Consider the following 12,980-nt stretch of genomic DNA (forward strand, 5'->3'; position numbering starts at 1 on the left):
CTTGATATGAAAATGGGACAAGAACTGGCAGAGCAGAGTGTGTTCAGCTTTATAGGATCATAAATTGACAGTCAACCATAATTTTATTCCTAATGGTGGCGAAGCCTTATCTGACCAGTATGTTATGTACGGTTCAAGGAGGGTTGCATAACATACTGTGATGTCATAAAAAACTATGACATGTGTGTGGTTTATCCACAGCAGTTTGAGTTCTTTTATAAAAAACACATGCGCCTGCTGAGACAATCTTATTTGTACTTATTTTGTGCTTTTGAATGTGGTAAAACACTTTGCTTCCTCAGCATTTACCATTTTCTAAATTGCCTTTGGACATTTCTTAAGTTCTCAGCACTAAAGATGCATTTCCCAAAATAGCTCATATACATGCAACAGTTAACTTGCAAAAGGCTGTAACAGTTTTTGTCAGTTGCTTTGGCTCATTTTAATTTTGAAGTTTCCAACATTAAAGATGCATATGTCAAGACAAAGGTGTTTTTTTTTTTGGTCAACCAATGAGTTATTCTCACCAAATTGACAAGTTGCATTGAGCCTATATAAAGCAGGGTATTGAAAATGTTTCAGTGCTTTGTCATAATGACTAGCAGTTTTCATTTACTTTGAATGCATGCTGTATCTGACTATTCTTTTATTTGGAGTATAGTTGACTGCTATTGTGTCTAAAAGTGAATTTTCCAGAAAAGCTTATTTCAGTATCACATGTGTAACTTGGACAAAACAATTTTATTTTCCCTTCAATGTTCATACAACACAGTACAATACAGTAAACACAGGAAACTGAAGAATTTCACAGCACTGTACAAATCACTATCAATAAACAAAAAGTACTTTGGAAACAAAGTATAATCTGCTAAACAGTGTTTGCACACTGATCAAGGGGGTCCTGCTCTTGTGCCCTGTGGATTTTTTAAGAGATGAAGGGGGTTTTATTCTGCACGGTTTTACTGGCAATCTGCACTGTTCCACTCACAAGCAAGTAAAGTCACATATGTACGTACATGCTTGTGTATAATTCGGAGTGCCATGATATGCACATGTGATACAAGACATGAACATGTGTGTCAGTCACATACTGATGGTAGCAAATACTACCATCAGTATGCGACTGGTCTCATGCTTTCATACATGTATGAAACAACGTTTGAATTAATTTGATTGAAAACACTAATGAAATGTTGGAGAGTATTAAGATGAGTGAAAGATATGTAGTTCTGACTGATTAAAAAAAAAACTGTTTTGATGAGTATTGCAATTGAGATGAGAAATGGATCAGCACAATAAAAAAAACTTCAACAGTGAAGTAACAATAGCAACAATAGCAGTATGTACAAACAGACAAAGGCTATTGTGGGTGTAGAGATATGTTCCTGATGTGAGAACTGCATCAAAGTGATTGAGATAAAAAAATAACAACTGCAGGCCAATATCTATGTTGTATGTTTTAGCAAATTCTTGAAAAATTTATCAGTGAACAATTAAAAGATTTTTTAGATGAAAATTCTATTCAACAATAATTGCTGCTATTAACATGAAAATTGAGCCTGTTAATGAGATGGATTAAATAAAATGCTGTTTCATTCTTTTTCTTAATTTGTAAATGTTTCTGACACAGTTGCTTAACAGACGTCACAATATTGGCCAGAACAGTGTATTTACTTTGCTTGGTCTTCATCCTCTTTCCCCCCCTGTAGACAAAGAAGTTGCTCAGGGCTTTATATTAGAACCGCTGACTGTCTCTCTATATGCAGATATATGAAGCGCTGCGACGCAGTTATTTGTTGTTCGTCACTAATACAAATCCTCGAATTTCTGCAGCCTGTCTTTGATGTTGATCGGTCCCATTTAACTCAGCTTGAGTTCGTGTTAAATGCAGGCAATTGCAAATTCATGTTATTTTGAAATGGCAAAGCCATCGAAACTTCCTCTAATCAAAACCAATCAAAGGGTTGAACTGATATGGTCACAACATAGACAGTAAGTACTTTGGTATCTTTATAGATTAGAACTTGTTACTTAAAATTCACGTTAAAAAGCTCAAACATAAATTATGTTTCTCTATTAGGAGTAAATCTGATACCTTTGCTTTATATGAATGCACCTGATCTTTACCTAAGGTGGTTAGTTACGGTATTTCATTGTGCTTTACACAATGAAATGCATAAGCTTTATAGTTCTTATGTATTGCTTGCTATGGAGATTCTGTACATCTGTACATTACTGCCAGGTCTCTCTAGAATAAGAGGTTTTAAACACAATCCTTTTAATATATATTTACAACTGAAATAATCTGCCAGGAAAAATCTCTGTAATAGGTACTGGCAGTATACTATGCATTTTTCCATCTTCACCTTAAATCTTGAATTCTTCTTGTAGTATAATGTTGCACTTCTACCCAAAGGCTTTGTAGAACACTGGAATAATACAAGGTACACTGGAGGTATGCAAACAGTAATTTCACTCATGCTATTCATATCTCTGCTGGGCTTTACTGCTGATAAATTAGCGGTGAAAGGTAAAGAAATCTTTGTTCTCCAAGCCATATTTCATCTTAAGGCTTTCAAGTTTCATACATTAATCATTTTGTAAAATAGCACCTGGGGCAAAGAAACCTTTCTCTGTCCACTGTCTGAAGACACCATCCTGCTTTTCTGCTTATTTCTGTGCTTTTTTGAAATAGTACACTATTCTCTGTTGTTGCTGGAGGGAGGAGTAGAGTGCATGTGCCATATAGCATTCAAATCCAGTTTTGGTAGTTTGTTTTGCTGAGAAGCAACTTCTTTTGTGAAGAATAAGACAGTGTTTGCAACAAAATGCCTTTCAAAGTCATTCAAGCACACAGAGCTGGACTGACACACAATCAGATAAGAACATTTATAACCCTTGAACAGTAAAAGCTGTAATAGCACATACAGGTCTGTCAGATATGCACTGCAGTTTTCCTTGCACCAAATAAACACAAACACTTATGTGTTTATCTTCACGTATGCAAAGAGAGCTGCATTCATGCATTATTAGAGTATGATTAATAACACATCTTACATAAGAACAAGTGCTTTCCTACATCCTTGGCCTGAATAGGTCTCCTTAGCCTACTTTGATCTAGTAACCTTCAACCTGATCACATTTATTACAAAGCTGTTGGTACAAAGCTTCTAATTTGTGTCTTTCCATGTCATGCTCCATGTCATGTCATCACAGCAAAACAGTTTGACTCATCCCCAAAATGCAAAAAGTTAAAAAATATAGCAAATCAAAGTATCCACTCTGAGTTCTTTGCTGATTTCATATGCTTTTTCAGCTTCATCACAAAACCCATATAAACAACCAGCAGTATATTCCAATGAGGAGAAAAACATTAATCCAAATCTGTTTTGCAGCAGGCAGCACATGAGCAGCGGATGTGAAGTTATTTTTAGATCTGAAACGAGAAAATTATAATCTCTTTCCTCTCATGCCTCCTACTATCATCGCCCCTAAACTGACTGCATCTCTGTTTACCTTCCTGAGTTGATGTTTACTGAACCGAATCCCCTAACATAGTGGGCAGGGCCAAAAGATCAGAAGTCAACTGATAAAACAAATGTCAAAACAATATATTGTTGATAAGAAATCCATCCATCTATCCATCTTCTGCTGCTTGTCGAACCTTTCTAGTGGGACACTAAACTGTTGCCAAGCCAGCCGAATGACAGACTCTTCCCAGTGTGTCCTGGATCTTCCCTGAGATCTCCTCCAGGTAGGATATGCCAAATCCCCTTACCTTAAAGAAACCCAAAAAGTGCCACTGTCAGATGCCAAAACTACCTCAACTGGTTTCTTTCGATATGGAGCAGTATGAGCCCCTCACGACCATACTCCTTGCTTAACTTCTAAGGCTCAGCCCAAACATCCTACTGAGGAAGACCAATTCTGCTGCTGGCATTCATGATCTCATTCATTCAGTCATTACGTAAAGCCTGTGGTAAACTGAGAGCTTTTATGCTTGACTCTCTCTTTACCACAACAGGCAGCTTCCGTTGACACCACACCAATTTGTTTGTCAGTCTCTTTCTCTACTCTCCCCCCACTCTTGAACAAGACCCCAAATAATGAAGCTTCTCCACTTGGGACAGAAATTCCTCTCTAATTTGGAGTGGGCACTCCACCATTTTCCAGCTGATATGGGATTAATACATTATGTTAAACCTTTCTCAAAACCACAACTAATGCCAAAACCTGACATGCACCCTCAATGCAACCCTCAATCACTCCTAGACATTTCTGGCTATTTCTTCCACTGCTGCCATTTTTCTAGGTAACAGATCATTTCTAAGAGAGAAACTTCACTGCTAACTAGTGCTTTGGCCATGAAATTGCAGAGCACTGCAGTTGCACCGTGCACAAAGATACATGCACTGATAGCTGCTCGTGGATGCTACATCATTAGCTCAACTTAAATTCATTATGGGCTGGGGTTTAGTGGTAACAACTTCAAACTCAGCTAAAAACTGCAAGTTGGAGGCCACTGCTTGACGAAGCCTAAAGAACCACATCTTCTGCAAAAAGCAGAGAGGTGATCCTGAGGCCTCCAAGGCCAGACACTGTCACACCCCTTGGTTGCAACTAGAATTTCTGTCCATAAACAGAATTTTAACTACAACTAAAGAAGGGAGAGGAATGTTGCACACAAAGTAGGATAATGTGGGTCAATTGGAGGCTTTGAGTCCAACCAGTTGTAAATGAAGCTAAGCTTGATGAGTGGTCGTGGCATCAGATGATTTGCATGACTGACTTTCTGTTTCATTTCTCTTGTAATTAGAACTGCTTCCTCTCAGCAGGTATTTCTGTTCATTTCTGGTCACAGGCTTCTCCAACCTTAATTCTAATTTAAAGTCACATCTTATTTCGCACACACAAACGCGAGAATGGAAGAACCTGTTCACCATATTTACTTTTCCAACATGGAAAGATAAATAAGAAATCCTAATAGATTAAACCATCTCTTCGTGTTAACTTTCTCCACCCATTTCACATCAGGTTGTTGCAAGGTTAAAACCAGTACCTGCTATACGTCGATACAAAGTTGTTCTGTCACATTTCATTCAACCCTTCCAGCAGGTGTGTCAAAATTCTACTTTCCTCACTCTTTTCCAGCACTAGAAAGCTGATTAGGCAGACTACAAAGCTGCCAGCTTTAACAGGCAACACATTTCACTGTGGAGCTTAGGGTACATACAGTATGTTAGAAAATACTAATCTGAGCTGCTGGCAACACCTTCTCATTCTTCCTGCTTATCACTATGGAACTGTTATTGAATAGAAGTTTGTAATCTGAGCTTTGTGCAGATCAGTCACCAATGTCACCGCCAAAGAGCAACTGTGCCAAAAACCTCAACTAAACTGCTTAATAATGAACTCTGTAACAACAGTGACGCATGCAGCGTAAGCAATCTTTGTGTTTTTGCCGTACCAAGCAAACTTGCGAAAGGAAAGGTAAAACGCAAAGCCAGTTCTCAGGGAAGCTTTCTGTGTCAGGGTGGCCAATTAATTTTCCCAAGAAGCTAGATGAGAATTTAGCATTGTTGTTGAGGGCTGCACCACTAAGCTGAACTCAATTTTGCTTTATTTATTGCCACTTGGAAAAAATCATTGCCCACCCCCACAGATTAATTCTGTCTAAACAGAGGGTGTCTGATATTTTCATACTTGTACTATAGTAATGGTTTTTATGCTGAAACCTTTATCAGAATGAGGATGAGGTTCATCACTCACATCACATCACGATTAAGGCAGGAGTGGTTTAATCTTTCCCTATATTCGAGCTTAACAACTAAATTGAGCTTTCATAAAATCCCAGACTTCTTCAGAGAAAAAACATTTGTCTCTGTGTGGTCAAAAAGCAATCCTATGTTCACAATTTCACACCTTTAGTGAACTCTCTTAGGAAAAATGATCCTTTGAAGTTCAACTTGCGCACAAAAACTGTTTGTCATTTGTCAACATGGTCTCAACTCAAAATAATTGTTTGCTTTGTGAAGGTTAATGTTTTTATGCTACATTAACACTGCACTTTATTTAGTTACATTTACACTTTCAAGTATGAAAACATGCTTTTCTTTGAAACAACGACTCCTTTCTTTTTGTACTATACAGTATTAAGGAGAGATGTTACTTTCATAAAAGAAAGCATTGTTTGTACCTGCCTAATATGAACAATGGATAATGGATGGAAAAACTCATAGTATCAGGTGCAAAAAAAAAGACGCATGTTTTCCACACCATTGATTCCTTATTTTACAGTTTTACAGCAGGTCTAGTTTCAGCATTGTGATATTTGATCTTTTCCCCATTCTAGCAGTTCCAGTTCAGCAAATGACTCTTACTGATAATTATGAGTCACGTCTTCCTCAATCTTTGACAGCCTTAGGTGTATTGAAGTGCAGCTTCAAGTTTGATTCATTCACACTGGAACATTAAGTGCACTATGAAAACATCCAATACCTCACACATGACCTCACTTGTGATCTAAATATGATGTCTCCAGTTCAAATGCAGATGATAGTCAACACAAACAATTTCATTTCAGGTTGTTGTTTTTTTTTTAGTTTTTTTTTATTTTTAAATATAGCGCCAAATCACAATAGTCACTTCAAGGTGATTAAAACTGTACAGTAAACACCGTGGAGTAATACAGAGAAAACCCAGCAATCAGATGACCCCTACCACCCCATGAGAAAGGCCTTGGCAACAGTGAGAAGGAAAAAGTCCCTTTTAACAGGAAGAAACCTCAGGCAGAACCAGACTCATGGAGAGGCAGCCATCTGCTGATCAGGGGAGGGACACAGAACATAAGACAGACTTCAGGAGAGACAGCCAGAGTTTAATAATAACAACTAGTGATGAAATTCACAGCAGTGTATAAACACATGCAGTAAAAGGAGGTGACTGAAGAAAACCTTATTGTATCCTGGGAAGTCACCAGCAGCCAAGGCCTATTGCAGCGTAACTAAGGAATCGTTCAGGGTCACCTGATCCAGCTCTAACCACATCCTTTATCGAAAAAGAAAGATTTAATCTTGACACTGGCAGAGGGTGTCTGTGTTCCCAAATCAAAACTGGGAACTGGAAGTACCACTATTAGTCAAAAGTACACAGTTTTTGGCACACATTAGGATCCTCACGATCTATTTCATAACCCATACTTGTTTCTGAAATTCAAACCCCAAACATACTATAAACACAAACCACAGACAATGAATTTTATCTCAATGAATGCCTTTATTTTCAAGATACTGTTAACACACAGTTATATAAGAGAGCTCTTCCAATAACAAAAGAAATCCAAGTCTGTATAAGAAGGACGTAACATTTATAGTGGTAATATGGAATGTACTTGTTTACATTTTTAACAATCCGTTGAAATAAATAGTCTATAGTCTTTTTAGTGTTTTATCAATATATTCTCTTTGTCAAGTCAAATTTTCAGGAATGAAAAAGAGGAAAAAGATAATGACCAGAAAAAAAGGATAATATTCCCTTTCCAAAAAGTCTTTTGTTTATAGGCAATAAGTACAGGGGAACAACTGTTGAAAAAGGCAGATCCCTTCTTATTGAACTAAATAATATTCTTCCACCAAAAAGTGTAAATCCAAGTGCTTACTTGAACACACAAACCATATAAGTGTCTTAATAGACACAAAATGTCCTTATTTGATGCAAGCTTCTCATTTGCTACAAGGCTGCTGACCCAGCCAGCCAAGGTCAGCTTGTTCAATCAGCTTCCCCATGATTGTGTTGTGCTGTTGGGGACCAGCAGTCAAAGCGACATCCCAAGGGGAAAAAAAGTATCACAGGTAAAGCACCACGACAGGTTTCTAGTTACCTACAGCTTCAATGTTCTCTGCCTCAGGCTTTCTCTCTCAGAGAGAACTTAACAATAAAGAACTGTATCTGTACCAGGGGGCGAGAGGAGGGAAGAGAGCCCTAGGATGCTACAGAAGTCTCTGTTGAAGGACCTCTCTCATACTACACTTCTCCTATCATGTGTTACAAAAAAAGAAAAAAAAAAAAAGGAGCAGTCTCTGAAAAGTGCAAAAAGGGCACAGGCAGCCCAATCCTCTGGCAGGTGAGTGAGACCACAGGTACCACCATTGAAACTATCCCCTCACGCAGAGGCGTCCAACGTTCCCACCAAGCAGACCCCTACATAGGCATAGGGATAATGCATCTTGGTGTAGCAGGGTTTCAGCTCAGTGAGCTCATCCCACGCTTAAAATTTAGACCATGCTGACTAAAGTCCAGCCTCAGTCTGCACTGTGATCCTCGAGCTCAGAGATGATTGTGATCAGGTTCTGGAGGCCGAAGATGAACCCACTGTCCTGGCCTTCGTGCACTACGCTGTCTTCTCCATAGTGGCGACAGGTGGTGTGAGCAAAGTCAATCATGCGTACATCCACCACAGGGCTACTAGCCTCTCCTGCGCTGTGGGATGAGCGACTACCGCCACTGTTGCTGCTCCCTCCGGACACACCTGCGCCGACACCCGCAGAGGAGGAGCGAGGGAAACCAAAGGCACCTTCTTCCTCCTCCTCCTCATCAGATGGCTCATCCTCATCACCTTCCTCCCCACCTCTATGTCTAGGTCTAGTGGGAGCCCTGGGAGGGTCGCCATCGTAGATGATGAGCAGGGAGCTAGAGTAGAAGCGGTAAGACTCGCAGGCCTCGAGGGCAGCTTGCATTTCGCGAAGTCTCCGCAACACTGGAGACAGCAGCTCATGACGCAAGCGATGCCCATTGTGGAAAAACTGGTAGAGAGCCTCCTTGAAGCCTGCGAGAGTCAGCTTTCGCCCATGGTATTTATTCATGAACATCAGCTGGCCTGGCTCTGACTGGTACACCTGCAAAGGTACCACAGCAACATAAGCACTACAGCGGCACATAAACAAGTAAATACAAAAACCCCCACACGTATATATGGTTTCATTTATAAATATACTTTACCTGCATGCCACAAAGTCGCACCCCAATAGATGCAGATGTGCTCTGTTGACACTTTCGAATCTGATTGGCTTTCTTTTCCTCTGATGCATCATCTCCATGCTGACGAGTTCCCATCTTCAAGTCTAAGACACACGGTACTCTATAGCGCCATGTAAGGTTTTCTAAAAGGATAAATTCTGTAAAGGGAGAGTCAAGGATCACATGGCAAAAAAAGGGAACACTTCAGCCACTTCAGCAGACACTGAGAATTCTCATATCTTCAAGCATGTGGTAAAAGGATACTGTATTGGTTACGGTGCTTTGCATTCTCCTTCATCCTCTGTAAGTGCTGCTGGTGACATTTGAGACTCCAGGGGTTGTGTTTGATCTGTGACACCACATTGCCTTTTTCCAGGCTAAAGTAAAGTACCTCTGCCTGCTGTTGCATCTCATCACGATTATAACTGCAGAGCAGAGAACGAAGAAAGACATCAGCTTCAGCGCTACAGAGCTTCATAACAATACACATCTTCAACATGACTTATTTCCGTGAAACAGTAACGGTGCTCTCTTACCTCATAATCTTGTCTTCTTTACGACTGTGTCTACCTCTGTCTTTGCTATAGTTGTCATTCTCAGGGCCCAAAGGGGATTGCTTTTTGTTGCTCCACTTCACCATCTTGCTCTTGGGCTCACAGTCTGTTGAGGGGTCTTTGTTTTCTAGGTCCCCTGATTCGCTGTGGAGGGGGTAGGCGATGAGGCACAAATTCCCTTCCTCATCCTCTTCAAAACTGACTGAAACTACACCTGAGAGAGTGAGTGAGAGACAGAGAGAGAAATAGAAGGAGAGGTTTTATCTTCATGTTTGTTACTTTTACAAATTCTCACAATTTGAAAAAGCAATTGCACAAAGAAAACTATATGATCCACCATGAGTAAAAGAGAGAAAATGTAACACTGTAGTAGTTAAAGCATGATAGAGTTTTAAAGTGTCAAATCATAATGATTCAGACACACAGATAAGAATATAGATACTGATATTAAGCAGCAAGTATATCTACATAGTTCATATTTCAAATGCACGGTAGTGTTTATCAAATTGTGTTAATTATTACTAACTGAAGCCCTCAGAGCACATACCACATTGTGCTCTGACGGCTTTAGTTAGTAATAATTAACACAATTTGATAAACTCATGGACTAATGGATGTTTCTGGAAGGCCTTCAGCGGGAAAAAAAGAAACCCAGTGTACTTTGATGCCAATGCTAATTTCTGACATGACCCGCAAAAAGCCACCGGGGTCACCCCCCCCCCCAAAATAAAACTCCCTACAAGGACCTGCGTATTGCAGGCAGAGTGGGGGAGGTGTTGCACTGAGAATAAACATCACAGCTGCAAAGGCCGAAACAGATCAACCACAGACAGGAAGGAGGGAGGAGATGTGGTCGAAACAGTTCAAGAGGAACTGTTTTAGATCTGGATGTAACATCCAAGTTACATGACACAAAACACGATACCAAAACCAAGCAGCAGTAGGAGTCATTACAAATCAGCCACTGAATTAGAAAATTAAATGACAGTTTATTACAATGACCAAAAAACAAACAACAAAAAACAGCCATGCAAATAACATGGCACTGGATTTGGATGTTAAATGGCAGGCCCCCGGATCATGGGTGCCATCCTTCTACGCAGGCGGAGGCTTGACTTATGTCATGCGCACTGACGTCATCAGTCTGCAGGAAGCCCCGCCTCTGAAGGAATGTGTGCCTCAGCACTGCACTGTCATTACACCACTGCAGCCAGCAAAGGAACTTATGAGTCACTCAGAGTTTCTTTCAATAAAAAGGCTCATAAATTTGTGATAAACGTATATCAAGTGCGCGATTATTGCGCCCCAGTTGCGCAAATCGAATGTAGTACAGGAGTAGGGCTAAACTGACTTAGACATTATTATTGCTATCAATATCATTTTATTAAGTACAAACGTTCCTGTCCAATCTTTTTTCAGGTCACTGTCGTGACATTAAATTGCAATATAGTATCCTCTACACAACATAAGTGACCCCTAACTTATAAATTTAATCTACATCTGCTCAAAAGTCTTAATGTTTCTAATCCAGTATTCCACTGCAAGATGTCCCTAAATCATCAGATACTGCTGAGACACATTTATCTACAATCGCGGATAAGGAACCTTACATTCCTTTAGAAGAACACAGCTCTTTCCCCGTCTCTCATCATAATGTGAAATGTAAGACTGGAAAATGCTAGTGGCGTTGAGCATTTGAAGGCCCCAGACGTCTACTATACTATTAGCTCCTCACATCCCATTCCATATCCAGGACCTTTTTATAGCCCCATGCTGCATGGCCGTGGATTCAGTTACCACACATCACGTCAAAAGATCTCTGCCTGAAGATCTCCGTATCAGCATGTACTAGGTGTAATTGTCTGTAGGGGAAACTGTGAGAGACTGTGGACCTGAATGCAACCAGGGAACATAGCATTCCTGCTTCAGGTCTGTGTGTGTGTGAGTCTTTATGCGTGTCGTTCCCTGAAACCAGACCTGGAAATCTCCTCAAATGACTTGTAAATTATTACTCTGGTGATCTGCCGCAGTTATTTTAGATTTGCCGTGGCCCTCCAATACGCATCTTGAAACTATAGCTGCCTTAAAAGCGTCACACAGTCAAAGACCTCTGGATACTCTGGCTACTCCTTCTCTTGGCAGGAAGTCAAGCCATTAGGTTTGACGCTACTTGAAACCCTGCCTTGCACATGAGGGATATAGCCAGAAAACGGATAGCTGTGTCTGCCAAAGGCTCCAACATGACTGACAATGTAACGTGAGTTATTTTGAAGCCAATGCAATCAGCTTACAAATATTCAACATACATTCTGTAGTGTTGTTGTGTACACAATGCACTTTAAGGTATTGCAACGGCAAATAAGCGCAAAATTTCATGTAATAGAAGTTTTGTTTTTTTGCAATGCAATATTAAAAGCACCCATGAGACTCTTATATAACGCATGCACAGAGGTGAGAAAATTAAAAGATGCATGCTGCTCTAACGGGCAGCTCAATAGTTCATATTTGGGATGCACAGACTCACCTTTATATTGAGGGGTGAACTTCCTCATCTCTGGTGGGAGACTCTTATAGAACTGGTGTTCTCGGGGGATGAGGGGTTTGCAAATTGTCTGTTCCCCAAACCGTAGCACACAAGAGTGGCCCCCCACTTGGTGCACGAACGGCTCAAGCATCACCCCTTTTCCGGGATAAGGAGTCCCTTCCGCCTGCATGAGGGCTTCCAGAGCGGGACTCATCCTCACCCCGCATCGGACAGCTGAGCTGGGGGGGCCCACGTCGTACGGGAGGCAAGAGGCTCGGCCGCTCGTTTGGCTCCCTATCCTCAGGCTGTTTCCTGTTCGCTCACAGGGGGGCGCTGCTGCTCTCCCACTTGACCGAAGCAGTAAAAAACAAAGGGCTGAACAGGAAGGACGACGAAATCCCGTATTCCGATTAGTTTCCTTTCCCGGAGAGCAAATTATAAGGCTCACCGACTAAGCGGTATGTTCGTTGTGCTTGTACATTTAGTAAAAAAATGATTATAAAGCTCCTACAAGCTGCCTGAAGAAATTCAAGCAGCGTAAGCAGCGACCACACTCGTCGCCTCCTTTTACCGAAACTGACGGCTAGGCTGATCCGCCTGCTAGAAAACAGCAGAAGCAGTGAGCAAGCCCCACCCCTCTTCCAAAATCACCCAATCAGAAACACGCAGCTGTCGCTGGGAGGAGACGAGATACCTAGGAGAGGATCAAGCAAACAAAGAGGAAGGAGAGAAAACATGGGGGAGGGTAGAACATGAAAAATGCTTCATACAAAACAAAACAGTGGAGATTTTTTTTAAAGTTTGCTGTACTTGAAGGTTTCATCGATGTTTTTGCTTTAGAGATCGGCTACAGTTTTCAAGTCCTGTTATTTTAATTTGCACCAAAC

General features: G+C 40.7%; 1 protein-coding gene across 1 annotated transcript; it reads right to left on the reverse strand.

The window, feature by feature from the left end:
* Window positions 1–7,255: 7,255 nt before the first annotated feature.
* On the reverse strand, window positions 7,256–12,675 carry LOC308403067 (inositol hexakisphosphate kinase 2-like). Its single transcript, XM_080892312.1, has 5 exons — window positions 12,094–12,675; window positions 9,552–9,783; window positions 9,280–9,440; window positions 8,998–9,173; window positions 7,256–8,894 (listed from the first exon to the last, which is right to left on the reverse strand). Exons 1-5 carry the CDS (start codon window positions 12,305–12,307, stop codon window positions 8,301–8,303), a joined length of 1,377 nt encoding a protein of 458 aa, XP_080748438.1. The 5' UTR covers window positions 12,308–12,675; the 3' UTR covers window positions 7,256–8,300.
* Between the last annotated feature and the right edge of the window lie 305 nt (window positions 12,676–12,980).

This window comes from Rhamphochromis sp. 'chilingali' (assembly GCF_963969265.1).
Source record: "Rhamphochromis sp. 'chilingali' genome assembly, chromosome: 9".
Classification (NCBI taxonomy): Eukaryota; Metazoa; Chordata; class Actinopteri; order Cichliformes; family Cichlidae; genus Rhamphochromis; species Rhamphochromis sp. 'chilingali'.